Consider the following 24,988-nt stretch of genomic DNA (forward strand, 5'->3'; position numbering starts at 1 on the left):
ATTGCTAAGAAGGAGGAAAGATCAATTCCACTTTAAGCTAAAATAATTTTTTTTTGCCCTCGTAAGAAAAACATGGAATCCCCAAGAGTTATTATTTATTTGATGAAATGATACAAATTGCCTAATTGCAAAATCTTTCCATGCTCGATAGCTGACAAGTTTTCCAAGTTGTAAGGGAAAAGGGTGTATTTGAAATTTATGGATTTTAATTATTACAATAAAAGATTTATATAGAATTATTGTAAGAAATATTTATATATATACCCACATAAGAATTTCCATTTAATTGATAACCTGTTGTTGATCTTCGACAGCGGCTTCTATTGGTGCAGTGTCCAAGGCTGTTTCTAACTGCTCTTCTTCCAGATCATCACTTTCTATAGGATTATCTACATAAACTGGCAACGGCTCGCCACCAACGTATTTCTCCATATTCTTTACCAATTTTTCTGGATTGCCGCCGACAAAAATGTCTATTATTTGACGATTTTTCATAAAAACAAACGTCGGCATGCTTGTTACATTGTATTCTAAAGCGATTTCCTCACAATCATCGACATTCACTTTTAAAACTAACGCTTTGTCAGAATATTGAACAGACAATTCCTCCAATTTGGGGCTAATGATCTTGCATGGTCCACACCAACTGGCATAGAAATCAATGACAATTAGTTTTTCACCCGCTTCATTGATCTGCTTCTCCATGTCCTCCTTACTTTGAACGCTGTACGTCATTTTCTATTTTATTTATTTATTTCTTTTCTTTTCTCACAAATGCTTTTTCTTGTAAAAGACCAACAAAAATAATTTTTTGATTTGATTTTTTTTAAATTATTTTATTTAGTTTTTTTACTCGTTAGTCTATTTTATTCTTCTGAAATCAGGTTTGACAAACCAGTGAAGGTTATATAGTTAAAATTTTGAAAGAATCGAAAATCAACTCAGCGTGTTTAATGAAAATTTAAAAATAATGTAAAGTACATATGCATCATTTTAAAATGCGTCGGGTGGCCGATAAGCGTATAGGTTTCTTGATTTTAGAACTTCTCGATGTGGACGGAGTATCAACGTCGGCGGAATTATCAGCATCTGCATCGTCAGGGTTGCTTGTCGACGGCTGTTGATAAGGATCATTTCGAATCGGTTCTCGCACTGATATAACTAACGGTGGTGATTGTTGATCCGTTTGCACAACTTCTGGTTTTTTAATTAATCTCTCAACAGTTTTTTCCAATTGGTCCACTTTAAAACCAGCAAATTGCCCCAGTTTCTGTTTACCCTTCATTACAATCAGAGTTGGCATAGCGACTATATTATTATCGATTGCCAATTGTTCGCATTCATCGACATCTATCCTAACGATAACTACCTTGTGCGAATATTTCTGAGCTAATTTTTCTAATTTGGAATTTATCACTTTGCACGGTCCGCACCAACTTGCATAATATTCAATGACGAGCACTTTGCTGCCAACTTTTTGCAGTACATTATTATATTCGGCTTCATCATTTATTAATACAATTGGATTGGCTGTCTGGCGTGGATGCGGATCCGCGGACATTTCTCTCCTTTCAATTTATATCCGAAATAAACAAAAATTTTGATTTATTTCAAACTAAAAATTCAAATGTCATTACCTAGTGCCTAGTTTATTGTTAAAAGTCGAGAATGAATGCATGAAAAGAAAAAATGAAAAGATTTATTCATATATATACAGAGATTCCAAGTGCTGGCAAGAGGAAATTAATAAAATGGCCCGCGAATTTTTTTCTATAATGACTATTCAAATTATTTCATTTCGGGCTTTCCCAAGTACTTCTCTATAAATTCTTCTAATTGCTCAACTTTGCTGCCACAGTAATGCTCAACTTTTTGTTTATTTTTTATTATCATAAACGCAGGCATAGAAGTGATATTATATTCCGCTGCCAACTCCTCAAAATCGTCTACGTCGATTTTAACCATAACGGCCTTATCTTGGTATAAAGAAGCCAATTCATCTATTTTACAGGCTAGCATGCGACAGGGACCACACCATGTAGCAAAAAATTCAACCATAATATATTTGTCGCCAGCCGCTGTTAATATATTCTCAAAATCCTCTTTATCGCCAATGAGATGCACTTTATTTTCCAGAGAGGTGTCGTCAAGTTTTTTTGTCAAAGTTTGACGTTTAGTACTAGTCCTCATAGCGGCACGAGATGTTGTTCCGGATGTCGCACCGCCACCGCTCGGTGTAACGTTGGTAGTTCGTCGAGAATTTTGAATATTTGTAGCGCTTGGAGAAGCCATTATTTTTTTATTATTGCTTACATAAGTGCGAAAAACAATTCAAAATAAACAACGTTAATTTTCTTTTCAAGCTCTAAACACAAAAATCTTTCTAGGTAAAAATTCAATTTTACGATTCTTCCAATTTAGCAATTTTTCATTAAAAGCTTTTTGCTCTACCAGGTTTTCTTTTGAAAAAATTTTACGTTATTTACGTTATACGGTTGCATTTGGCTACGTTTATTGCACAGAGTGATTATGCTTGCAAAGAGTACTAAGCTGAATTGTGTGCTTTCATACAAAAAGTCAGCAAAAGCTTTCCCGCCATTTTTATACCAAGCTTTACCGTTATTTCAGCTATAGCAAACTGCATTATAAAATTGCTTTGTCTTCATTTATTAAGGCTTGTCGTCACGGCTGTTGCAAGTGTTTTACGTGTTTTACTACTATTTTACCTACTTGCTGCGTTCTATTTAAGAATATGTTGATTTCAATTATAACATCGGAAGCCGAGCTTGAAAATGTCTTAGGAACTGCTGGTAATACGTTGGTCATCTTGGACTTTTATACCACTTGGTGCGGTCCCTGTAAAACTATGGATAAATATTTGAAGGTGATTTCGCACTATTATAGAGCGACTGTTCTTAAAATCGATGTGGATCAATTTCAAGCACTTGCCGATAGATATCGGGTAACAAGTATCCCAACGTTTATCTTTATTAAAAATGGCAAAAAGTTATGTAGTTTTTCGGGAGCCAATACCAAACTATTTTCACAGAAAATTGCAAAGTACTGTTAATACTAAGCTTAAAAAGAAAAAAAAAATTGAGAACACTTTTAATATTAACAGATCCAAAGTGATTTTGTTGTTCAAATTTTGATGTTAGTTGAGAAAAGTTATCTATTTGAATTGTTAATAATATGTGATGTTTGTTAAATAGTTTTGTTTTATAAATGTTTTAAAATGTTGAAAAAGAATTTTTGTATATGTAGTTTCTAGAAATACACAATGTGATAAAGAAGAAATGCAGAGAAAAATTCCATTCCATTAAAATTTCAACTAGATTAATATAAGTTACAATATGAAGAAAAGCAATAAATTGTCAAAGTTGCTAAAATTTCCATCGATTTGAGTATTTTCCAAATATATATTTCGTTTTTCACTTTTTCGAAGATCATTTTATGAAATTAGGGTGATGGATACAATATTGGCTAGGAACGTAACCTTCTTTGGCTTTTCTATTTTATTTTAAATTATCATTAAATCAAATCTTGGAAATTTCCTATCTCTTCAAGTTTCATTGCCACCGTGAATAGTCTATTTTCCATTGTGAGGTAAAGGCATTTGTTAAGTAAACAATCTCATTTCTAAAAACAATCACATGATACTGGTGGTAACTACTACAGAGAGTAACAACCCTGTCTTTAATGCGCAATGAACAACAACAAAACACATACGTTACGAGCTTTACAACATCAAAACGATACGGCGAGTCATCTGTTTTTCGTTGAACATTTAAAAAGAAACAGAAGAAGACAATTATGTACATAGGCATGTTCCTGCATTGTGCTACTTGTTGCCAAACGGATTTCTAGTTTTCTTGTCCACGTGCTGTTTGCTTAATAATACAATAAAAATGTCGAATAAAATTCACATAAACCAGGAGGATGATGATGTTGACGATGTATGCACTGATTCTGAAAATGAATATAGTGAGGAGGAGAAGGAATTATTGGAGGAAGTTCGGACCTCTTATCGAAAAGAGAAAACACGGAAAAATGAAATTATGACGTTTAATGAAAGCGATGAGGAAAATAATTTGAACGATGACGATTTGGGATTGCATGATAGTGATATAGAAGGTGCCGAGCAAAATGACGACGATTTACCCGATACAAAATATTGGGGTAAAAGTAGCCGCAACTATTATAATACAGATTTTATTGATCAAGATTACACTTCCTACAATGAGAGAGAAGAGGAATTGGCCGAATTTGAAGCGGAAGAAGCGAAAAGTATTCAGCAACGCTTGGTAAAGGAACTAAAAGAGGAGGATTTTCTCTTAGACGCTACAACAAGTACATCGAAAGATCAAGCCGATGATCGAAAACTTGAGGATTCTGAAACCGTGCCACTGATATCCGATTTTTCTGGATTAACGAAAAGAGAACGTTTACAATTGTTTGAAAAGGACTCCCCAGAGTTCGCTGGCATAGTGGGTGATCTTGAGGGTTATTTAGAAGAAATGCAGAATATACACAATCCAGTTCTTGAATACGTCGTCAATAATAACGTTCCTATGATACCGGCCTTAAAATTTGCAAAATTTTATCAGAACCTTGCGTTGACCTATTGCAACAATTTAATGTTTTATCTACTGCTCAAGGCAAAGAGGGTATCCATTCAGAACCACCCTATTGTCCAAAGATTAAATCAGATGAAAAAACTGCTAAAAAAATTGGCTGACAAGCACGAGAACATAATTAAACCTCAACTAGAAGCACTTCTAGAACGGATAGAAGATGGTGACGTATTCGAAGTACTAGAAGTCCAACCTGAGCTCCACAAACTTGAAGTAAATAATTGTAAGAAAAACACAAGCGTAAATCGAGTTAATCAGCAAGGGATGGAGACTGATTTAGAAAGCAACGACTCAAACGAAAATTTAAATGAAGGCGATGATCATGAAGAGGAAAATCCCGGTGATGAGATTCTTCGCAGAGGTATAACTTATCAAATGGCCAAAAATAAAGGACTTACGCCACATCGTAAAAAGGAATTGCGTAATCCTCGAGTTAAACATCGTAGTAAATATCGGAAAGCGTTGATTAGGCGTAAAGGCGCCGTGCGAACCGTTCGAAAGGAGTCTACACGGTATAGTGGAGAAATATCTGGCATAAAGGCCACAGTTAGCAAGAGCATTAAATTTAAATCATGAATACATTAAAAATGTCATTTCGCCATTTTTATGCCGACAGTGTTTATATTAATAAAAGGTGATAGCCAATGATCGTGAAGGTAGTCACTTAAATTACTCTTCTAGAGCATGCATAATTCCGCCTTCTTCAAATTCTTTTTTATTTCAATTTTTGCTCACGTAAAGATGAATGTATCTAAACAATCTATGCATTCAATTATACACTTAACGCTTTAGCAAATTGCGAAAATCCTCGTTCGTCTTGGGAGCGCCGTTATGATTGATAAGCGTATTCAAAGAATTTGGCGCATTTTGACTTTGAAAATTCTTGCGCACGGCATTCGGTATTAGTGACATGCGTGGTTTCTGGTCAAAAGCTTTTCTTTGTTTGTGCGGAATAATTCCCAACGACTTCATAGGATTGCTGGGCGAAGTAGTTGGTTTCGGCGGTGGAGCAGATATCGCCACAGACAACTAAATAAACGAAATTATTAATAGACTTCCAGAATTGTAGCAATATTTGTTTACTCACTAAATGGTCTCTCAGTTTCGTTTTATCCAGGGCTAAAACAGCTTTGCCAGTTGAAGACGCATCTTCGTACTCTATATATGCGATATTTTTAAATTTCCCCGATCTGTGAAAGTAAAGATTCCATGATGCACTCGAAAAGAAAAAAGCGAAATTTCGCTTAGACTGATTTTATTCGATACCCACCATCTGCTTCTTCAAGCAAGTTTCGTATACCACTAAAATACTTAGTATAACATGCTCGCGAACGACCATATGTAATAATAGTGTGGAGATGAAATAATACTAAGGAATGAACGTTTAATTTTCGAGCTTTTCTTAAGGCTGAATTAGAGGCATTGTTTGACGTAAGTAAAATTTTGTGTGAACGCTTGAATGCAATTTTGGTAAAGAAGCGAGAGTGAGTGACGGTCATTTATTTTATTAACAATACCTCGCCCCCCAAGGCAATCGACTGTCCACTATTGAAGCTTCATAAACAGAAAGCTTGCAAATGCCAAATATCAAATCGGAATCCTTATGTATTGTCTCACAATCGTATATGACAGTTTATATATTATATATCAAAAACAACAATGCATGTTGTAATCGCAAAAACCGAAACTAAAAGCACGACTTTCTTTTGAAAAGTGATCATTTAAAGAAATGAAAAACCAAATGTCGCTGCCTGGTGGGTATGGAAATTTTCAAATTTTGTCAGTGTCACATACTTGTGATGCACTAGCCGGACATCTTTTATGTTACCGAATGCCGCAAAAATATCCTTCAATTCCTGCTCAGTGACATCGGGGGGCAACCCTTTGACAAACAGCTTTTGCGGCTCAATTTCGACTAACAACGAGAAATGCTCGAGGTTGGTATTATGAAAAATTGGGAATTTCATTAACAAATTTACCAGAATATTTGAATTTTTGACGCTGTTGCTTGTCTCTTAAAACACTTGATATATACAACGGCCTACCATGCAGTATTTTTCGATCCATTGCAAGAGCCTTCTCCACTTCGTCCTAGAAAGTAGTAGGGGTAAATAAGATTTTTGAACTAACACAGTTGGAACGATTGATGGGTCTTTCTATTTACTTCGTTTATTAATTCTGCATAACCGAATCCTCGACTTCTACCATTTGCTGACCGTATTAACTCCACGTTAACGATTTTCAACTCGATTAATTCAGCGCGTATCTGTTCTTCGCTTATGTTGTAATCCAAGTTCGAAAGAAAAATACGTAAATGGTCTTTCGATATATCGATGGTTTGATCCTCGTGATCTTTGAAAGTTCGCTTTTCACATGAATTTACTTCGGCATCAAGATTCCTCGAATGCTTCGAAGGCACTTCATCTCGTAAAGGTGAAGCTTTCCTCTTTACAGATTTCACTTCCTTTTTAGATTTGATGTTACTTTTGTGTTGCGACAACTTTAAGCTTACATTCTTATTGATGCCATGACATTCTTTAAGACAATTCTCGAGAGTCTTCGCCGTACCATTGCAACGTTCAAATCTTTCCCAAGCCGAGCTTATCACAGATGGATTGTCCAAATTAACAGAGCGTAGTGCTTTACTAAATATGCTGACATTTGAGGAGAAATTGAATGAATTTTTCATACAAGTTCATGCGAATATGATAATGTATTTACTTTCTAGTGGACTCCAAATCACGTCTCATTTCCAATAAAGCAAATTCTATCCATAGGCCGGATTTTGATGCGTTATCGGAACTTTCTGTATATCACATGGAAATTTATTTCAAGCTTAAATACTATTCACATTTAATTTCATTTCATTTCAATTGCTTACCCATAACCGTCGTCCATAGTTCTTTGCCTCTTTTTGAATCTTGCAAGGGTCCATATTCTAAACGTCCCCAGAATTGCAATATTTCACAGTTGCAATCAGCTAAGACACCCCATTGCTGTCCCAATATTGTCCAGGCTAAGTTGAAAGTTTTGCGTAAGGTATCGCACTCATTTTCATTCCCCCACTCGGTGTGACGTCTTAAGTAAGTGAGATATTCAAGCCATATAAGGACGGCCGGCTCGGGTGTTTGAAACCCAGCCGCCATTGCCCCTTCTAAAATTTCCTGAATTTCCTCTTTCGTTTTGCCCATTTTTTCAAATAAACGCATCCGCTTGATATATAGCTCAGGCGACCAAGAGCAATTTCGCAAAGCTCGCTTGTTAATATCATCTGCGGTTTGATTAAACGGATGGAAGGCGGGTAACCCATCTGGAGGTCCATATTCGTCGCGGTATTCAATGAATTTTATGTATTTAAGCCAACAATCTGCGTTGAGGCAACATTCAGCAACCATGCGTTCATATATGGTTTGCAATACATTTTCATCTAGCAATTTATCAGCAGCTTCTATGTATTCGAAGTAGGTGTCCACTTTTTCACGGTAAGCATGCTCGGCGTACGTTTTCAGTTTCTCTTCAAAGGGTAAAATTTTTTGTAATTGCTCCTTGGCTCTGAAATAGCGTCTCTCAACATCTTCCCACTTTATTTTCTGTGAAAGCGTTTCTTTGTTCCACTCATAGAACACTCTAAATTCGATAAAACTTTCTTCCATATCCACGTGAGGATGACGCAGCTCAGTTAAAAAGCTTTCTATATACGAATCATTTTGATTGTCTTCAATACTGTAAAATACTTTCAGGTATTTCCGATACATTTGAAAGTAATATCTGCTTTGGAAACAATGCAGCCCATAAGTACTTAATATTTGCTTCCATATCATATCTGCATCCTTGCAACGAGGGGCAAACGAAGCAAAATTCTCAGCCAAGTCACAAGCTGGAATAATGCCACTTTCTTTTACCAATCCAGTTTTAATGTATGCAAAGAGAAATTGTACTTACAGTAGTAATCTTGAAACGCTCTTTTAAACAGCGTTTCAACTTTTTCAATCTCGTTCGGACTCTGCGCCAGTTTTAGTTCGACATTAATATAGCGAAGCCAAAGTTCTGCAGTTAGGGGATAGACTTCGGAAAAACTCTTGTAGGCTTTACGGATGTTGTCCAAATCACCGGTTGCGCTATGAGTATGTTATATTACGAATGTTATGAAAACAATCAGCTGGGAATGCATATGATACTTACTGTGATAAATCGCATAAACGTACATATTTGTCATATGCATATTTTTCAGACTCTAGCTCCGCAACAAGATCCTCATATTGCTTCAAAGCTTCTCTTTCCGCATCGTCTTCATTGTCCGAAGAAATGTCACTCTCGCTTTCTTTTCTTTCACTCATGACTTTATTATTAGAAGTAAAATCTGATTTAGCATTAGATTGCGACTTGGATGAGTCATTGATTAAAAAATCCTCATCAATTAGTGGTCCTTCCAAGTTAATAGAAGATTGCTCTGAGACCTCACGCATGTCATAGTCATCATCCGATTTTAATAAAGCCTCTTCCTGAACATACATCCATACATTTATAAGTACTACTTTAGACGGCAACAAAAAAAAAAAAAAAAACTACTAATTTTTTATTACCTCTGCTTCATCTATTTCCTCTTTGCCGGTGTCCGAAGATGCCATAATTACCACTCTACCCTTTCAACTGAACAAGACTTATATGGAGTTCTAAGCAATAAGGATAGTATCTGATCGAACCGAATATAAATTAAAAGTGGCGAATATTGAATTTTTTTCGGCCTCGAATTTTAATTTTAAACTTTATGACAGCAAAAAAAACTTTTTACAAATTTCTCAGCTGATTGCTTTTTTACGTTTAGAAAAATATTTACCAGATTTACAAAAACAATACACACAGCCGCAAAAATAGTGGTTTTTATAGTGGTTTAAAGAAATAGTAAACTATTACTTTTTATTATTATTAGATATTGCAGTATCGATAACTTGATATCGCAGCACCGGCAGAGAAAAAGCGCATTTTAAGTCAAGCCAAACTTTTTAAGATAAAGTCGTTTTTACAATCAATATTCTTAGCAATTTCATAATGTAACTTTTTTGAATTGAACAATATAGAAAGCCTATTTCACGCAATGAAATGCGTGACTTAGCAGCAGAACAATAAGAAAGTTAATCCTCATCTCTCATTTCATTGCGAATAAAGCAACTCAAACTGGTTCTTTATTATTGATCGGTATATATCTGAATAGCAAATAAATGTAATGTTTAGCCGAAGCCATTGAATAATCCGCTCAATTTATATCTTAGAAAATATCTTTATATTTTGTTTTCCTGTATCTTTTTGCCCATATACATATTTTCGAATGCCTCTGGTAACTACTTTCTTGTACCTTGCACTCCTCTTATTTTTTCAAATGAGCATATTAATGTTATTTAAAAACCATTGTAAATCAATTCATTCAAGGGCTGGAAAACCTCCTAGTGGTCTTTTTTTATTTTGCAAAGCCGCCAGCTTTATGTCTCACGAAATCTGTTAAAAGAGCTTTATGACTAACGAAATCTGTTAAAATTCATTGCAAAATGCAAATTGCGTGTGCTTTGCCGACGGCTTTTGCTCTTTTGGTCCGTTAGCTCATGTTAAGTTTTTTTCAGTTTTTATTCTCTGGCTAAATATATAATAATAACAATAATAATAATAATTTTACAAGTTAGATTAGAATTAAACCGTGATAATTTTTAATCAAAGTCCTAGCTAAATTCCCTGTTGAAAGGCAAAGTACAGAGTCGCTTACAATACATAAATGGTTAAAAGCCCAACTTAACAACTTAAATGGCAACGCCAATCAGCTATGTTAAATGCCCAACTTTACCGACAAAAGGGGTTCAATTCTGTGAAATAACAGACCAAAAAAGCACAAAGCCGTCGGCAAAACACAGATTTTTAAATGCAAAGCGTCAATTTTTCATGCCATATTGATAAATTGACAAAATTGGGTAACTAGTCTTTCTTTAAAAATCGTTTTTCTCTTGTGAAAAACGAAAAATACGCGAACTAAAATTATTTACTTTTACTTATTTAATTTTACAAGTTAGCCTAAAAGTAGACCGACATTATTTTTTTTTATTATCAAAATTAAACAAAACAGTAGCTAAATATTCTGCTATTTACAGAAAGAATGTAATACTTTTCTCTGCTAATCAATAAAAAACATCTGTTGAAATTCTATACAAACAAACAAACATATTGTGGCTTTTCTTTCCTTTTTTAACTTTAAATCCGTTATACAGTATAGGAAACGGAGAAAAACGAAAAGATTATTCTTTGATTAGACTTAATAAAACATATATAAACATATAAACATATTTCGTCATCAAAAAGAAGATAAAATTAAAAAGAAATTCTAACAGGACGTATAAGCAATCTTAATTATTACATTAATACTACACTTAAAGGTAGGCAAGCAAAGCCGCCAGCTTTACAACCCAGGAAATCTGCTAATTGCAAAGCCGTCGGCAAAAGTCCCCATGGTCATGCTGCAATTACTGTTATTACCAAGTTGTTACCTGTTCAATACTGCTTTAAAAACGTCAAGCCGGCAACATTACTTTTATTTATCATCGTTTAGTATAGAGTTGTCGTAGTTCGTGTTTCTTAATGAATCAGTTTTCACTTTAGTTGGCTTAAGTGTGGTGCGTGTAAAATATTTATAATTTTTTCGATTTTAAAACATCATAGAAAAAGTAATATTAAATAATTATTTCTCGTGCACAACTGATAAATTGATAAAATCCTATAAAGGTTAGCGGCCATTTCATTAAATTTCTTTAAATAAGAAAAAAAAAAAGAAAGACGCACGCACACACTCTCATGCGAATGCAAAATGTTTTTCGTTTTTGTATTTTTAATCATACATTGCAAAAAGTGTTTTGTTTTTTAAAGGCTTAATAATAGACGATTATTCATCGTATGCTTGATTTTCGAATTCTTTTTTTACATTAAAAGTGTATGTTGTGCGAATTAAAAATTGAATAATGTATTTTTGCCTGCATTTGCACTCATATGCATACATGTGTGCTTTGGGTAAAATTTGTTTGCGATTGTAACTGTAAAACGCAACGCACACAACGCACACAACGCACAATAACACAATTAAAAGTATCTTAAATGAAGTGAAGTCATAATAAATACAAAGTGTGTACTCAATTAATAATAATTATTAGATTGGAAGCGGAAAGTCCATATAAAGCTGACATTTACGTACCTTTACATACGCTTACATCCGCTATTCACTTGAAACTATTAAGAATTATGAAAAAATTTACATTTCAATTCGTGTTTAGTAAAGTGGAGTGTAAAGTATATGTATATGCGGAAATTATACGTCAAGAAATAAATTTCTTGTTATAAGATGTCGTTAAAAAAGGATCCTTCCCTGCGAGTCGCTGCCAATGATCCGCACTTAGTTAGTTTGGGCGGGGGACGACTAAGCACAGCAGTCACAATACATTATATACCAATTGGTGAGTTGTTTTATTTTACACATTTATTAATTCTTTAAAACTGCCAAAATCTGTGCAAGTTTACCTTAGTGTTTGCTCAAACCCTTCATCAATAGTTTAAGTGAATTATTGACTCTTGTTCCCGTTGTTGTGAAATATTGAAAAAATAGATAACGAAATGAGCTATATCCGTTTTCATGTGTATTTGACACAACCACCAGCACCACCACCACAACCCTCAACAGATTTTCTCTAATTGACGATTAGCCATGGCCATCTAAATTCCTAGGATCTTAGCTCTTTGGGATTGTGAGTTCTAATACTTCTTTCTCATAGAATTATACATTAGGATGAAACCTATTTGTGGCGTTTTCTTGATCGATATCGTCATGGGACTTTTCCTAGTAAAGTACGATGAATGTTTGGCTTTCACACCCCTCTCTCTCTCTCTCTCTCTCTCTATCTATCTATCTATCTATCTATCTATCTATCGATTTTCGATCGAATTTCGATAGCGTTTCAAAGAATAACAATAAACGGCATTTTACGTTAATAGCAACCTTTTTCTTTGAACCATTCCTTCATTTTTTATACCTAACATTGAAAAATGAAATTTTGTAGAACTCTTGCAACGCCCAGAAGAAAGCGTCTTCATCGATTTAAACATGTTATTAAACATGTCGGTCCGTCTGTGCAATCTCTTTGATATAAATTCTACTGGCTGTTGCAATGGAGCTATTGGCTTTACATTCGGCAATATATAGTCGAACCTCCTGCACGAGAGTACTGCGATTCACAGCCGCGATTCTTACGTACTCTGCTATCCACGGTTTGTTTCCATTAAAAGTTTTTAGATATTACTTGAGGTTTCCACTTTTTTCTCAATGTTGTTACACTCCGTACTATATTCGCTGCGGCTTTTCGCTTTCAAAATTTTTGACTTTCTTGGATGTTCTTGCGTCCTTAGCCTTAAAATCAACATAAACCACTACGTAAATGTTCGATCGGAGGGAGTAAGATTTTTCTTAAGTGGCTTTCGTATACAAAAGCATTTCCTTGGCATAAATTAATTATAATGATAATAAATTCCAGCAGATGCTGTTACTTTTCTTTCCCATATCCCTACTACTGTAAGGTGGGCGTACATTCATTTGGTTTTTTTGTCTATAATATATGGACCCTATAAAGTGTAAAGAATTTTTAATAGATATTTCCGGGCGATACGAATGCATTCAACGGGAAGACGTGCATGCCTTGCCTCTATATTCCAATTTCGAAAAAGATGTCAATTGGAATTATTTTCTCACTTTCCACATTCGTCCAGGATGTGAAGAGTAGAACGTCGTTAAGCGAAAGCTTATATCGATTTGAATATTTTAAGAAAGTGTTTATAGAGATTGATTTTATGTCTGTCGCGCAAATCTAGTTTGAACATAAAAGAAAAAAAGAAGTATGTAGTTAAGGCGTTTGTTTTATATGCGGACAAGGCAAAAACGCATTTAAGTACTAGTAGTCTTTTAGGAGGTAACGAAATTTCGTTGCAAAATGATCTTGCTCTCCAGTTAATCAGTTAAAATTGATTGATGACGTCTAATAAATCAAATCTTCAATGGGTGTATATCAGCATTTTGTCAACTACAGTGAAGAGACGCATAATTTTGAATATTCTGCCTTTAAAATGCGATTTCGATGCAATTTTTACCCAATGAATGAATTATACCTGTACTTAATATTGTAAACTTGTTGTATGTAAACGGGTTAGTTAACAATTGGCTCATTGTTTATTTTGTATCATATTTTACAATTTTACAAGAAAGAGAGAGAGAGAGAGAGAGAGAGCGACAGATGAGAGAATTAGCTGCCACGAATAATGTTAGTTATATCCACTACCCAACGATTGGGGCATACTCATTTCGTCATAATGTTCGCAACAACCAAAAGGAAGTTTCAGCCTATGTTTCAGCCTATCCTGGTTAGCTTGATATTCTGGATCTATGAAACCTTATCTGTCCGTCTGTATGCCTGTATGGAGTGCGTTGTCGACACACTCCTGGTCGCAAAAATGAAGATGCCGGCATCAAATTTGTTAAAAATATTACAAGTTTCTGCAGGCAGGTTGCTATCGAGAATGGGTCAAATTGGTGAGAGCGTACGCCTCCACTAAAGCGTAATCTGAACGCAACTCCATTTCTTTAAGCAAAAATTTATGGGTTTCTGCGCATTGCTCATAGAATGCTGACATTTGAAAAAATTAAAAAAAAAATGGGCCATGCCCGTACAAAGTTACTGGCAGTGGAAGTGTAATTTTCTCACCTTTTTGAGGTTATTATCACAAGGTAAACAAGACAGAATGTTTAAAATTATTTTATACATTCCTTAAATGAAGATATATCCTCGAACTAAAAATGCGTTAATTGGAAAATAAATATGATGGACACCACGGTGTTGGGGATTAATCTTCTCTTAGAGTAATACCACCGATATGTTTATAAAATAAAAAGATTCGGAGAGTAGAAGGCAGCAAGCTAAATATGTTAATATTACGCTATTTATGGTGGACCTCACGACGCGGTAGATTAAATATTTTTTTGACAATATCTTTTAGTGAACTAAAAGGTTGAAAATAAATTGTATCTCATTCACTATTTTTCTTTAAAACAATAAATAAAGTGATGGATGGGTTGCGAGATTCGGACCCAGCCAACTATAACTTTCTTACATGTCTTTTGAATGAATATTCGAATCTAATTTTTAATTTCAACACCCGGCGAAAAAATTAAATTGTTATGGGTACCTAGTCATATCGGTTTATTCGAAAATGAGCGGGCTGATCGAGCGGCGAAGTATGCTGCTTCTGCACCTCTAATTATGGATGATGTCATCGAATAATTGGAAGAAATGTTAAAGAGAAATTTACAGGAAATCTACAATACCATCATCATCAGCATTACTGTCTTATTAACCCTCAATGAACTTCACCTTTATATCCAACAAATGTTGAGAAAATCAAGATCCGAACATTTTCGAGAATTCGCTTTGGTCAAACAAATGCAACTCACCAATGAATCTGAAAAAAGTCTTCCTCCCCAATCTGCAAATGTGAACAAATTCTCACTATAAAGCACATTCTCCGTGGCAGCCTTAACTTTACCTTGACTAGTAGTATTGCATTTGGAACGATTAACCCTATGGACATTTTACAATCAGCTACAGAACAGAATATCAATACAATATATTACTTTATCAACACTGCTAGGCTCAATATTTAATGTACTTTTATAAATTAGAGCCGATAGCCTGTGTTGCTGGTGCTCAATGTATTTTTTTTTTTTGTCTAAGAATTTATTTTATTAGTCTAAAATTATAATAATAATAATAATAATAATAATAATAATAATAATTTTTAATTAACCGCTTGAGTGACCTGAGTGAAATGATATCGACTAACAATGGTTTAATGGTCGTAGGTTCGAATCTCAGGTGCGGTAGATTTCTTAATAAAGCTGTTAGTCTTAAATGCTAGTGCTTTAAGACATTAGTCATGGAATTTATTTCTTTGGCTAAATTAATGCTAATAATAATAATATTAATAATAATAAAATATTTGATTTTATTTGAATTTTAAGGCGAAACGACAGTTGGCTCGTCCACTGGTTGCTGCATATCGCTCAATGGTCCCGGTGTGCGATCGCTTCATTGTACAATCAGTCGTAGCCGAGATAATCGGGTTACTATGCAGCCGGAACAAAATGCTCGTGTCCTCATCGATGGACAGAAAATTGTCCAAAATACCAATTTAACCCAAGGCGCGATGATAACCATTGGTAATTCATACTATTTACGATTTAACAATCCTGCCGAGGCTCAATTAATGCGCTCCGTAATAGAATCACAAGAAGACATATCCGTCATACCGCAAATTATTGCTAATAAGGAATCGAAAGATGATTTTTCACATAAATTAAACAGTATTATTCGTAATGATGATACTTCGAGTGAAATGGAGGGATTTCAGAGAGATCAGTGTACACATGGCATCGTTACCGGCGGTACAAATGATAGAAAAGAAGAACCAAAGTTTAAAGCGAATGCTTATAATCATAAAGTTTATAATAACTTGGCTCCCGCCGAGATTAATGAGCTTCACTGCCCGAAGGTGTTTACCTCTGATCTTGTTACTGTAAATATGCCGGCCAAAGATGTTTTGGGCAAAAAATACAAAAGTTTTGCAAAAAACTTGATCGAAAATCATCGCAATGAAAAGAACATCTGCAACACTTTACTTAATAATCAAGTCCAGAATTGTAAATTAAACACAACTGTTCAGCTTAGTGAGAACAAGCTTGTTAACATTCCCACCAACAATGTCGCAATGTCTCAACCAACGGGTACAGAGTTTTTAACTAAAGTAAACAATATATCTTCCGCATCGCCATCACATCGTAACGCTGTCAACGCTTATGAACGATATCCCAAACCGGGCGCATACGGCGGCTTTCAAATTTTTCCCATGAATTGCATTAACTCAGAAATGAACAATAGCTCGTCAAGTACGACAAATGTTCAGGACACACAATCAGGTTCGAACGAGCAAGAACGTTTAGAAGATATGCTTAAAATATGCACCGAATATGCTGATCGTCAAAATCAAAGCTGTAACAGCAGTCTGACTTCATCGCCAATTGTCCAGAATCGCATCAAAACGAACGGATCATTGCCAAGAGATAAAAAATCGCCTTTTTATTATGATTTTTCCGGCGGTCAATTGCAGCAGTCTCTATCCGAAAGTAATAGAAGTCTTTCCGAGGATGGCAATCTGGAACGGTCACATTGTGTCACTAATATAATGAACACAAACAATGGCTACGAAAATATACGCATTATTGGACAAAATCGTATAGAGGCAATAAATCAATCGATTCTTTCCCCCAAGTCTGGCTATGAAAATGTGGTGGTCGCAAAATCTTTGCCTCAAAGTCCGCGCACTAAAATACGCACCACATGCATGTCTCCAAAAAAGGACAATATTTCAAATAATATAATTAAACAAGCCGATAACACTGAATACGATCAGTTAATCAAAAATTTTGAAGAGAAATTTAATCTTGAAATTCAAGCGATTGAGGAGAGCAGTCGTTGTCAACCCCAAGCAATTTCCTCAAAACCTTCAATTATTGGGAAAAGCAACAGAAACATTAACAATCTGACATTAAATTTAAAGATTCAGGCTCCAAATTCGCCAAAGCCAAACAAAAAGCCGGCACCAGCACCTCGAACCACTCTACGTAAAGGTCAGTTCAGCGTTGCCGACACTAACCACATTTCCGATGAATTGAGAAACGATTTACCTAATAATTCTGATATAAATGAGATGAAATCTCTCCAGACCGATTTATTAAATCGTATGCAAATTTTGAAATCGCAAATTTCTGAACTACAGAAACAGGAAAAGGAAACGCTACAAGAGGTGAGTATAGCTGCAGAGGCACGAAGCCTAAGCGCACACCTAATACGGCTTAATTATTTTCAGATAAGTATAGAATCGTCACTAGTGCCTGCTGTCAAACTTCAGTTGACCGAAAAATTTAAAAATAAATTGCAAGAAGAATTACAGACTTTGCAGAACAAGGTCCATCGTTTAGAAGCTCAGCGGAATGCTACACGAGTTATGGATGAAAACAAGCAAGCCAAGCTTAAACAATCCATTGAAATGAAACAAGATCAAATGAAGAGGTACATATATATATATATATATATTTTCTTGTCCATATTAGATGAGAGGAATAAACATTTCATATATATGTGATTAATTTATATTATTTAAAAATGCAGGTTAAAGGAAATGCTGCAGCAGAAGCCCAAGGATGTTTGCCTTAAAGAAGAACTTATCAAATTAAGCGATTCCTTGGAAAATGATCGCAAGACTTTTGAGGATTTAGAGTTTCAGTATTTAGAGGGCGAATCGGAATGGCACGCGTATCGTGAAGAGTTGCATGCGGAGGAAAAAGCTCTTATTCTAAAGATTGAAGAAAAACGCATAGAATTGCAACACATAGAACGACAGCTCGTTAATAATTATGAAAGCACAACAAAGGAATCGTCTTTTCTAAATAATCAACTGTTAACGGTTTTGAAGCAACTTAAGAACGGCCAAGATCATTTAAAAACTTTGGAAAATAATTTTAATAATGCATCTGTACGACCGGAAAAGAACTCGCCATCGCCCTCTTCTTATTCCGTATCGTCGGAAGTGGAGAATGCTGAAACTATAAATAAGGAAGAAAATAATGGAATTGAAACGACCTCGGTTATGTCGCAATCCTTATTTGATTCTACAGAACTGCTATGCACCAAGCATAACAATACCGATGTCATGTCCAAAAGTATTAATGAAAATATATTTTTTAACGATAACATTGAATCACCATACGTCACAACCTCTGTTGCCACAAATTTTGATGCGGATATTATTAAAGTGAGCTCGATTGAAGGCTCGGATAAGGCCAAATGTGGAAATGTTGAAGTAGCCTGTAACCTTACCCTTGACTGTGAAATCTTTGAAGTGAATCCGCTAAACAAGAAAGTACCTTCCCAAGATGATATTGATCGCATATCTAAACTAACTTCAGACACTTCCATTTCCGCAACAGGTGCCAATACAAAAATATTCGATTCAATTAAAGAAATCGAACGCAACCGTCAATTGCTTTTGACCCAACAAGGTAGTATTATTATATAAATGGAAGACTCTTTCATATATGTATTCATTTTTAGTGTTGTATTTTCTGTTTATTTTTTATTATTTGTATTTTCTTTTTTCTTTCTTTTTTTTTTAATCAAGGTCACTATGTTATTGAACACGAAAGACAAAAAATGAATGACTTAAAGCAAAAGATTCATGATGAAGCTTGCGCTCAGTATATAGCAAACCTCTCGTATTCCGAGTAAGTGTGTGGTAGTAAATCGTGGTGGCACTTTTATTCTTAGTTTTCGTTAGTTATCCTATTTCTAATTAGAGAAAATCAAATAAACCTCGACCACTGTCGGATGCACTTTCCCTTTCGTATCTGATCTTCAAGCAAATTAAATATTGCACCCGTAACACGAGAAGAGAATATATACAAAAAAAAAAATAAATAAATAAATAAAAAAAAAAAAATAAAAATAAAAATAAAATTGAATGCCAATGCTTTTAAAAGCAAATTATAAGTTACCAAGACGTAAACAATAGTCCTCTGGGCACTTAAAAATGCAGAAACAAACCAGCGAGCTCAAGAAGATATACATATAAGCGAAATTTTAATGGATCTTACTTGCAAACGATTTTTCGCTCGCATCTATGTCAATCATTTGAAGAAAGTATTTATATCAGGTTAAGCGATCTGTGCCGCAACGAATGTTGCCTTCCATTGGATTACAAAGAAAAAAAAATTCAATGAAAAGCAAAAATGTATCACAAGCTCATAGATGTTTCCATTTTTATGTCGGACGTTTCCTTTCCTCTACTTATCATCCTTCCTAATCATAACTCTACGTTGCGGCGTACAAAAAACATCCCCTGCGTGACTAGCCATATAAAAAGAAAAAAAAACAAAAGCGAACCTTGATCGTCGATAGATGTTTCCGAAGAGATTTTTAGCTTCAAAATTTGATCAAATCTAAGATTGAGCTAATATAACACGATCTCGCGACAGTAGCGGTCGAAAATATCCTTAACATTAAACAATGCCTTGTTTTGACGCATACCTGCAATTTTGATAAACTGCTTTGTGTTTGAAATTTCATTGATTTTCTTCCATATTTTGATAATTCATTTCAAAGTTCTGCATAATAAACTCAACGTTCTCTCAATAATCAGTGCAGTAGCGGGTTGGAAGAACTTTCTGGCACTTTTGCTACATTCCTTGTCGTCGGATATACTGTCTGCTTTTTTAATAAATAAAAGAGATGTGGATAATCAATATGTATTTGAAACACACGAGATGATATATGAATCTCAAATTGGGGGCTGTCACCTGTGCATGGGTCCCGGGACACTTTGGCTTTGCTTGATATGAATTAAGTCGATTTTCAGGCACAAAGAACTTAATTCATTGATACAATTTTGTCTGTCAAATATACTTCCACTGGAATAACTTGAACGATCAAATTAAAGATATTGGCCGTGACGAAACTAATTGGATTTTCTATAAAATAAAAATCCTAGATCTGATTTGATTTAAATAGCCCTCTGAAACGGTTTTGTCTGGACATATAGGACACGCTTCTTATTGGCTTAATCCACTTAATACCAATATCAAAGAAAAAAAAAAAAGCATTAAAATTGGCAAAAAAAAAACATTAAAACGGCCCGTTCCATTCGTGTTGGAGCCAAAACATGTCGATATACCAAATTGCCTCGAAATATCTCAAAAATTGTGACCACTGCTTGAACGCAAGAATATAAGAAGTTTAGACGGATGGACAGACAAAAATCGGTCGGTTCACGTTCTTTTGCATGTTGTATATATCTCCGCAAACAATATATATATATATATATATATATATATATCGCTTTTCACTGATGTGATGAATAACAGAAACGCATACTTTGCAACAAAGATAAACACGCTAAGTGCATGAATGCATTAAAGTTAAAGGGAGACGGGTGAACGATTTTTGCCTCGAGAGTCATGCACATCGAGTTCAAGTACCCAGCTTGCATATAAAATAGCACATACGAGTTTAGTTAAAATATATCATTGCATTAACCTACCCACTACATATACATACATACAGATACACACGATTGTGCACCTGAAGGTAATTTAGTAATAACTGGTGCCATTTTACTAAGAACATGTATGTATACCTTGACCAATGCTTAAGAGAAATGTATAATTCGCTGTAGGATAATGTCTGTCCATTCGTTTAAGAAAATTCCTTAAGGGACAAGAATTGAGTTCGAAGAGTGAAAGCGTATTAACAAACTTATGCCATGTTCACATTTATAGATGAATTCCAACAACTTAAATTCCAAATACGAGCTTAACAAATGCGTGAATAACATTTTTTTTTTTTTTTTTTTTTTTATATCCCCTACCGAAGTAGTGAGGTATACCCGATTTGCCTTCCCTTTCGTAACGCATAGAATTTTTCGGAGACCTAATGAGAGCGTTTATATTGTTTCTCAGTCAAGACAGTACCATTGATCATGCCTGTCCCTACGCCTGCGACCTTGTCTGTCTATCTTCCTTCTATTGTCACATCTCTCTGTAAACTGTAAAAAGTGAAATGGAAAGCTTGACACACAAAACTCGGCATGTGTGTGGTGTTTAGTTGTCGTTAACAGGTTGAATTTCGAAATGGGCGTTATCCGCAACGTACATTTCATAGTGCATACGCCCCGAACCAAAGTGAAAAAAATTAGCGTAAATTTATCAGAAAGCTAACAATAGATAAAAAAAACTGTAGATTACAGCCTCTAAGAAAGTTACTCAACCTACACGTTCCGATTTAAAAAGTAAATTTTACTCTTAGAGTGTATTGGTTTAAGGTGCTGGCTTCAATCTAGGAGTCATTTGAAGACAAACAACATTTTCCGACCTGTTTCGTGTTATCCGGAACTTAGAATATGAGAACCACATTCAGACTGATCTATCTACGATTCTAAAACAAAAAAAAACTAAAAAAAAAAGAGTAAAAAAATGATCGTGTAAAAAAGAAAAATATAATACTTACAAATGTACTGACGGATAAATACTTGATAAGTAATCGTTACGATAAATGGAAATTTTGATTGTTTTAAAGTTGAGATCATCATAAACATTTTAAAACGAAGGTAGAAAGCTTACTTCGCGTTTTGGCAAATCGCATCATCAACGCTTTAAAAACTTAAGTGTAAGTCTCATTGCCGTTCTATTTCGATTTTTGGGACTTTAACCCTAGTTTTGTTCCTGAGTAACTTCCCGAAGATTGCAATTTGAATTATAGCCCTATAGCCCGTTCCTCCTTCGTTTAGTGATGGATACGTGAATAAAGTATTCTCTATATGTATGACAGTTTTCAGATCAAAGTCACATATATACAATCAGTTAGATCCTAACTAGGTGTGCGTGTATTCAGCTGATGGTATTAGTGAGTAAAATCATGAGCAGGGTCTGTTATCAGTAAAGGCAATATAAGCATATTTTGTTTTCGTTTTTATTCATCATTATTGGGTTCATTTATCATTAATTTTATTATTGATTCTATTTATTTCATGTAAAGCGTACGATTTTTGTTGCATTCTGCTGCTATTGTCAACTTGTCTTTTTTTTTTTTTTGTTTCTTGTTTTTATAATTTGTTGTTGTGTTTTTCAGTTTATATATGCAAATGAATTAAATCAGTTAGAAAAATGCGAACAATTGTTATTTGATATGGGTTTTTATGCTTGCTTTTAGTGACGCCAATAATTCAAACGAATTTTCAAACGCTACGGAACATTCAGCGATGTGTGGACTCGACAGCCAAAATAAGGAGAATATCATAGAGGCTGAGAAATATGTTGTCACAATAAATAAAAGTGAAAGCTGTTCTCTCTCTCAACAGGTAAAATAGTTATATTTCATTGTTGTTGTTGTTGTTGTTGTTGTTGTTGCTGCTTATAATTGTACAAAAGCGTTTATGTAATCGTTCATCAAATAATTCATTATCAATAGATAAGTAAAATTGGAATTTTTATAAATACGAAAAGCAAATGACTGAGTTTACTCGACCTTGGCTGCTTGTGTCTGTCTTAGGCATAGCAAGCGAGAAGAGCGTGCAATACCCAAGATTTATACGATTAGTAGTTTTAGATAATTTAAAAGATCACTTAAATGAAGAATTAACATAAAATCGAAAATTATTGTTCTTTTCATATCATAATTCTATAGCAACGGCATTCGCATCCAGAGTACGAAGGCAATAATCGTGAGAAGTCCAATCAAAATAAATCACGTCCACTTTCAGAAGCTAATTCGGAATTAAGCTATGAAATGTTATCCGAGCAAGCCACCTGTAAATCGAGCAATGAACTTTCGCCGTTAGCTAATTGCCGTGCTATAGATGGTGATGAAAAGTGCTCGGTAAGTTTGAACTCCGAAGAAAGAAGCACAAGTATGAATAATGATAACAGCAGTGGACGTAAACGGATTTTACCTAAACATCAAAGACCTTTAACACGATACCTGCCCATTTTTTCGGCAGAATTAAACTTAAGGCAGCATATAGAATCAGCCGGTCATCAGATATCCCTGTGTCCCCATGTATTTATCGATTCTTACAGTTGTCGCGGGTAAGTCTTCATTAGCGCTTAAGCTCTTAAGCCCATAAACCTTTAAACATATTTCGTTTTTTGTAAAACATTACAGATATCTTCATAAATTGGGAGCCACTTTTCATGGCTGGTCTAGGCGTTGGTTTGTATTAGATCGTCAGAGCAATGCTTTCATATATTACGCCGATAAATCTGAGCGTAAGCCGAGAGGAGGAGCATATTTTTCGGTAAAATACTCTACCATCATCTGCACATCCATCATATGACATTGGATGGAAATGAATTATAAATATATATTTATAAATATTTAATCGCGCATTGTTCTTTTCTCTTTTCCAGACTATCGATGAAGTTTACTTAGATCATCTTAACGCGTCAAAGAGTGGTCGACCTCATTGTACATTTATTGTTAAGACTAAAAAACGAAGTTACCACCTACAAGCAGCTTCCGGCGCTGCTGCCAGAATATGGATCGATGCTATTATAACAGGCGCTCAAGGCAATTTAGATTACTAAATGGCAAAAGTTTTACATCAAATAATAATAAATGACCATAATAAGTATTTTGAATACATTTACGTATATATATATATATATTATGTGTGTGTGTAGTATATAAAAAACATGCAAGTATTAAATTATATATCCGTGATATTTTATAAATTGAAGCGAACGTTTCATTTAATGGTTATAAATGGAAACGCTTTGCTCATGGCCTAGCTTATGCAATTTTAAACGGAAAGTAATTGAAAAATGGATTCATTTCAGACCGAATTTCTCCTATCCGTTGCCAGTTTTCAATTGCTGAATATTAGTAAGGGGTTTCTCTTAAATTTTTCAAAACAAGATGATCAGAGTTTTGATAACTATTTTTGCAAAATTTTAAAACCACGTTAAGCCTAGCTTATTGACAAAAATACTCTACGGCTCAACAACAACAAGGGTAACAATTTCAAAAGGGGGGAACTGTTAGGGGGTTAGCAAGCCGCTTAGTAGGTTGCGGGCCCTAAATGGATTATAGTAAGTTTCTAATAACTATCCATTGCATGACCTGATCGATGGCACTAAGCTATCGATCTGAATTTTTAATAGTTCTGAAAAGGGTTGATAGCCGAATAAAGGGCTAAATATGGTCACTCGTCGAAAATATATATATGTGATGGTGATGATGATGTGGTGGCTTCGGCTTCGACTTGTTTACGTCTACGTTAAATTCTTTAATTTTACTTCTCAAACCATACGTTTTTATTTATACTTACATCGATTTGCTTATATTTTGTGTTTCAAATAATATGGTAACGCTACTTCTCACTATGTTTATTACTAAGAATACATTAAACTGAAAAATGGAATAACGCATTATTGCGTGAGGACCTAAGGGCTAAGATTTAAATAAACATGTGTCAACATTTTTAGTCGAGATAAAAGAAAATTTTAATAGAAAAGTGTATTAATCTACTTGTAAGGCAAAATTGTAATCCGATACATCAAACATTAATTTATTATTCAAATTCAAATTATAAAAATGTTTTCGATCACAAGTTCTTATTATCATTTCAGTTAATACCTTTGGTATAAAAAAAGTTTATTGGTTTTCATCGCATGGCAACAC

The 24,988-nt window shown here is 34.6% G+C and overlaps 7 protein-coding genes across 7 annotated transcripts; 3 read left to right on the plus strand and 4 right to left on the minus strand.

Moving 5' to 3' along the window:
- Nucleotides 1–282: 282 nt before the first annotated feature.
- Nucleotides 283–735, minus strand: LOC119640564 (thioredoxin-2). The gene has a single exon (XM_038039042.1). The coding sequence runs from the start codon at nucleotides 733–735 to the stop codon at nucleotides 283–285; it is 453 nt and encodes a 150-aa protein (XP_037894970.1).
- Nucleotides 736–988: 253 nt separating this feature from the next.
- Nucleotides 989–1,561, minus strand: LOC119642024 (thioredoxin-2-like). Its single transcript, XM_038041339.1, has one exon. It carries the CDS (start codon nucleotides 1,559–1,561, stop codon nucleotides 989–991), a length of 573 nt encoding a protein of 190 aa, XP_037897267.1.
- Nucleotides 1,562–1,788: 227 nt separating this feature from the next.
- Nucleotides 1,789–2,190, minus strand: LOC119642755 (thioredoxin-2-like). Its single transcript, XM_038042364.1, has one exon. It carries the CDS (start codon nucleotides 2,188–2,190, stop codon nucleotides 1,789–1,791), a length of 402 nt encoding a protein of 133 aa, XP_037898292.1.
- A 486-nt stretch (nucleotides 2,191–2,676) lies between these two features.
- LOC119644587 (thioredoxin-1-like) lies at nucleotides 2,677–3,393 on the plus strand. Its single transcript, XM_038044186.1, has one exon. It carries the CDS (start codon nucleotides 2,753–2,755, stop codon nucleotides 3,068–3,070), a length of 318 nt encoding a protein of 105 aa, XP_037900114.1. The 5' UTR covers nucleotides 2,677–2,752; the 3' UTR covers nucleotides 3,071–3,393.
- Nucleotides 3,394–3,767: 374 nt separating this feature from the next.
- Nucleotides 3,768–5,230, plus strand: LOC119641059 (something about silencing protein 10). The gene has a single exon (XM_038039494.1). The coding sequence runs from the start codon at nucleotides 3,909–3,911 to the stop codon at nucleotides 5,208–5,210; it is 1,302 nt and encodes a 433-aa protein (XP_037895422.1). The 5' UTR covers nucleotides 3,768–3,908; the 3' UTR covers nucleotides 5,211–5,230.
- A 130-nt stretch (nucleotides 5,231–5,360) lies between these two features.
- LOC119641052 (squamous cell carcinoma antigen recognized by T-cells 3) lies at nucleotides 5,361–9,410 on the minus strand. Its single transcript, XM_038039485.1, has 10 exons — nucleotides 9,218–9,410; nucleotides 8,817–9,136; nucleotides 8,577–8,752; nucleotides 7,516–8,511; nucleotides 7,356–7,440; nucleotides 6,799–7,288; nucleotides 6,614–6,725; nucleotides 6,429–6,549; nucleotides 5,722–5,824; nucleotides 5,361–5,663 (listed from the first exon to the last, which is right to left on the minus strand). The coding sequence occupies exons 1-10, from the start codon at nucleotides 9,260–9,262 to the stop codon at nucleotides 5,415–5,417; spliced, it is 2,697 nt and encodes an 898-aa protein (XP_037895413.1). The 5' UTR covers nucleotides 9,263–9,410; the 3' UTR covers nucleotides 5,361–5,414.
- A 1,972-nt stretch (nucleotides 9,411–11,382) lies between these two features.
- On the plus strand, nucleotides 11,383–23,908 carry LOC119635117 (putative leucine-rich repeat-containing protein DDB_G0290503). Its single transcript, XM_038029708.1, has 9 exons — nucleotides 11,383–12,118; nucleotides 15,724–17,564; nucleotides 17,628–17,830; nucleotides 17,930–18,819; nucleotides 18,939–19,041; nucleotides 22,520–22,667; nucleotides 22,994–23,394; nucleotides 23,471–23,603; nucleotides 23,716–23,908. The coding sequence occupies exons 1-9, from the start codon at nucleotides 12,007–12,009 to the stop codon at nucleotides 23,890–23,892; spliced, it is 4,008 nt and encodes a 1,335-aa protein (XP_037885636.1). The 5' UTR covers nucleotides 11,383–12,006; the 3' UTR covers nucleotides 23,893–23,908.
- Nucleotides 23,909–24,988: the final 1,080 nt, after the last annotated feature.

Source organism: Glossina fuscipes, unplaced genomic scaffold, assembly GCF_014805625.2.
Source record: "Glossina fuscipes isolate IAEA_lab_2018 unplaced genomic scaffold, Yale_Gfus_2 0, whole genome shotgun sequence".
Lineage (NCBI taxonomy): Eukaryota > Metazoa > Arthropoda > Insecta > Diptera > Glossinidae > Glossina > Glossina fuscipes.

Excerpts from the sequence above, each read along its gene's own strand:
- LOC119640564 (XM_038039042.1), bottom strand. The coding sequence starts at position 735 with ATGACGTACAGCGTTCAAAGTAAGGAGGACATGGAGAAGCAGATCAAT.
- LOC119642024 (XM_038041339.1), bottom strand. The coding sequence starts at position 1,561 with ATGTCCGCGGATCCGCATCCACGCCAGACAGCCAATCCAATTGTATTA.
- LOC119642755 (XM_038042364.1), bottom strand. The coding sequence starts at position 2,190 with ATGAGGACTAGTACTAAACGTCAAACTTTGACAAAAAAACTTGACGAC.
- LOC119644587 (XM_038044186.1), top strand. The coding sequence starts at position 2,753 with ATGTTGATTTCAATTATAACATCGGAAGCCGAGCTTGAAAATGTCTTA.
- LOC119641059 (XM_038039494.1), top strand. The coding sequence starts at position 3,909 with ATGTCGAATAAAATTCACATAAACCAGGAGGATGATGATGTTGACGAT.
- LOC119641052 (XM_038039485.1), bottom strand. The coding sequence starts at position 9,262 with ATGGCATCTTCGGACACCGGCAAAGAGGAAATAGATGAAGCAGAG. Across the intron at positions 6,726-6,798 it reads ATGCAGAATTAATAAACGAA|GACGAAGTGGAGAAGGCTCT; the intron begins GTAAATAGAAAG and ends ACTACTTTCTAG. Across the intron at positions 6,550-6,613 it reads TCAAAAATTCAAATATTCTG|TCGAAATTGAGCCGCAAAAG; the intron begins GTAAATTTGTTA and ends TCTCGTTGTTAG.
- LOC119635117 (XM_038029708.1), top strand. The coding sequence starts at position 12,007 with ATGTCGTTAAAAAAGGATCCTTCCCTGCGAGTCGCTGCCAATGATCCG. Across the intron at positions 17,565-17,627 it reads AAAAGGAAACGCTACAAGAG|ATAAGTATAGAATCGTCACT; the intron begins GTGAGTATAGCT and ends AATTATTTTCAG. Across the intron at positions 19,042-22,519 it reads GCAAACCTCTCGTATTCCGA|TGACGCCAATAATTCAAACG; the intron begins GTAAGTGTGTGG and ends GCTTGCTTTTAG.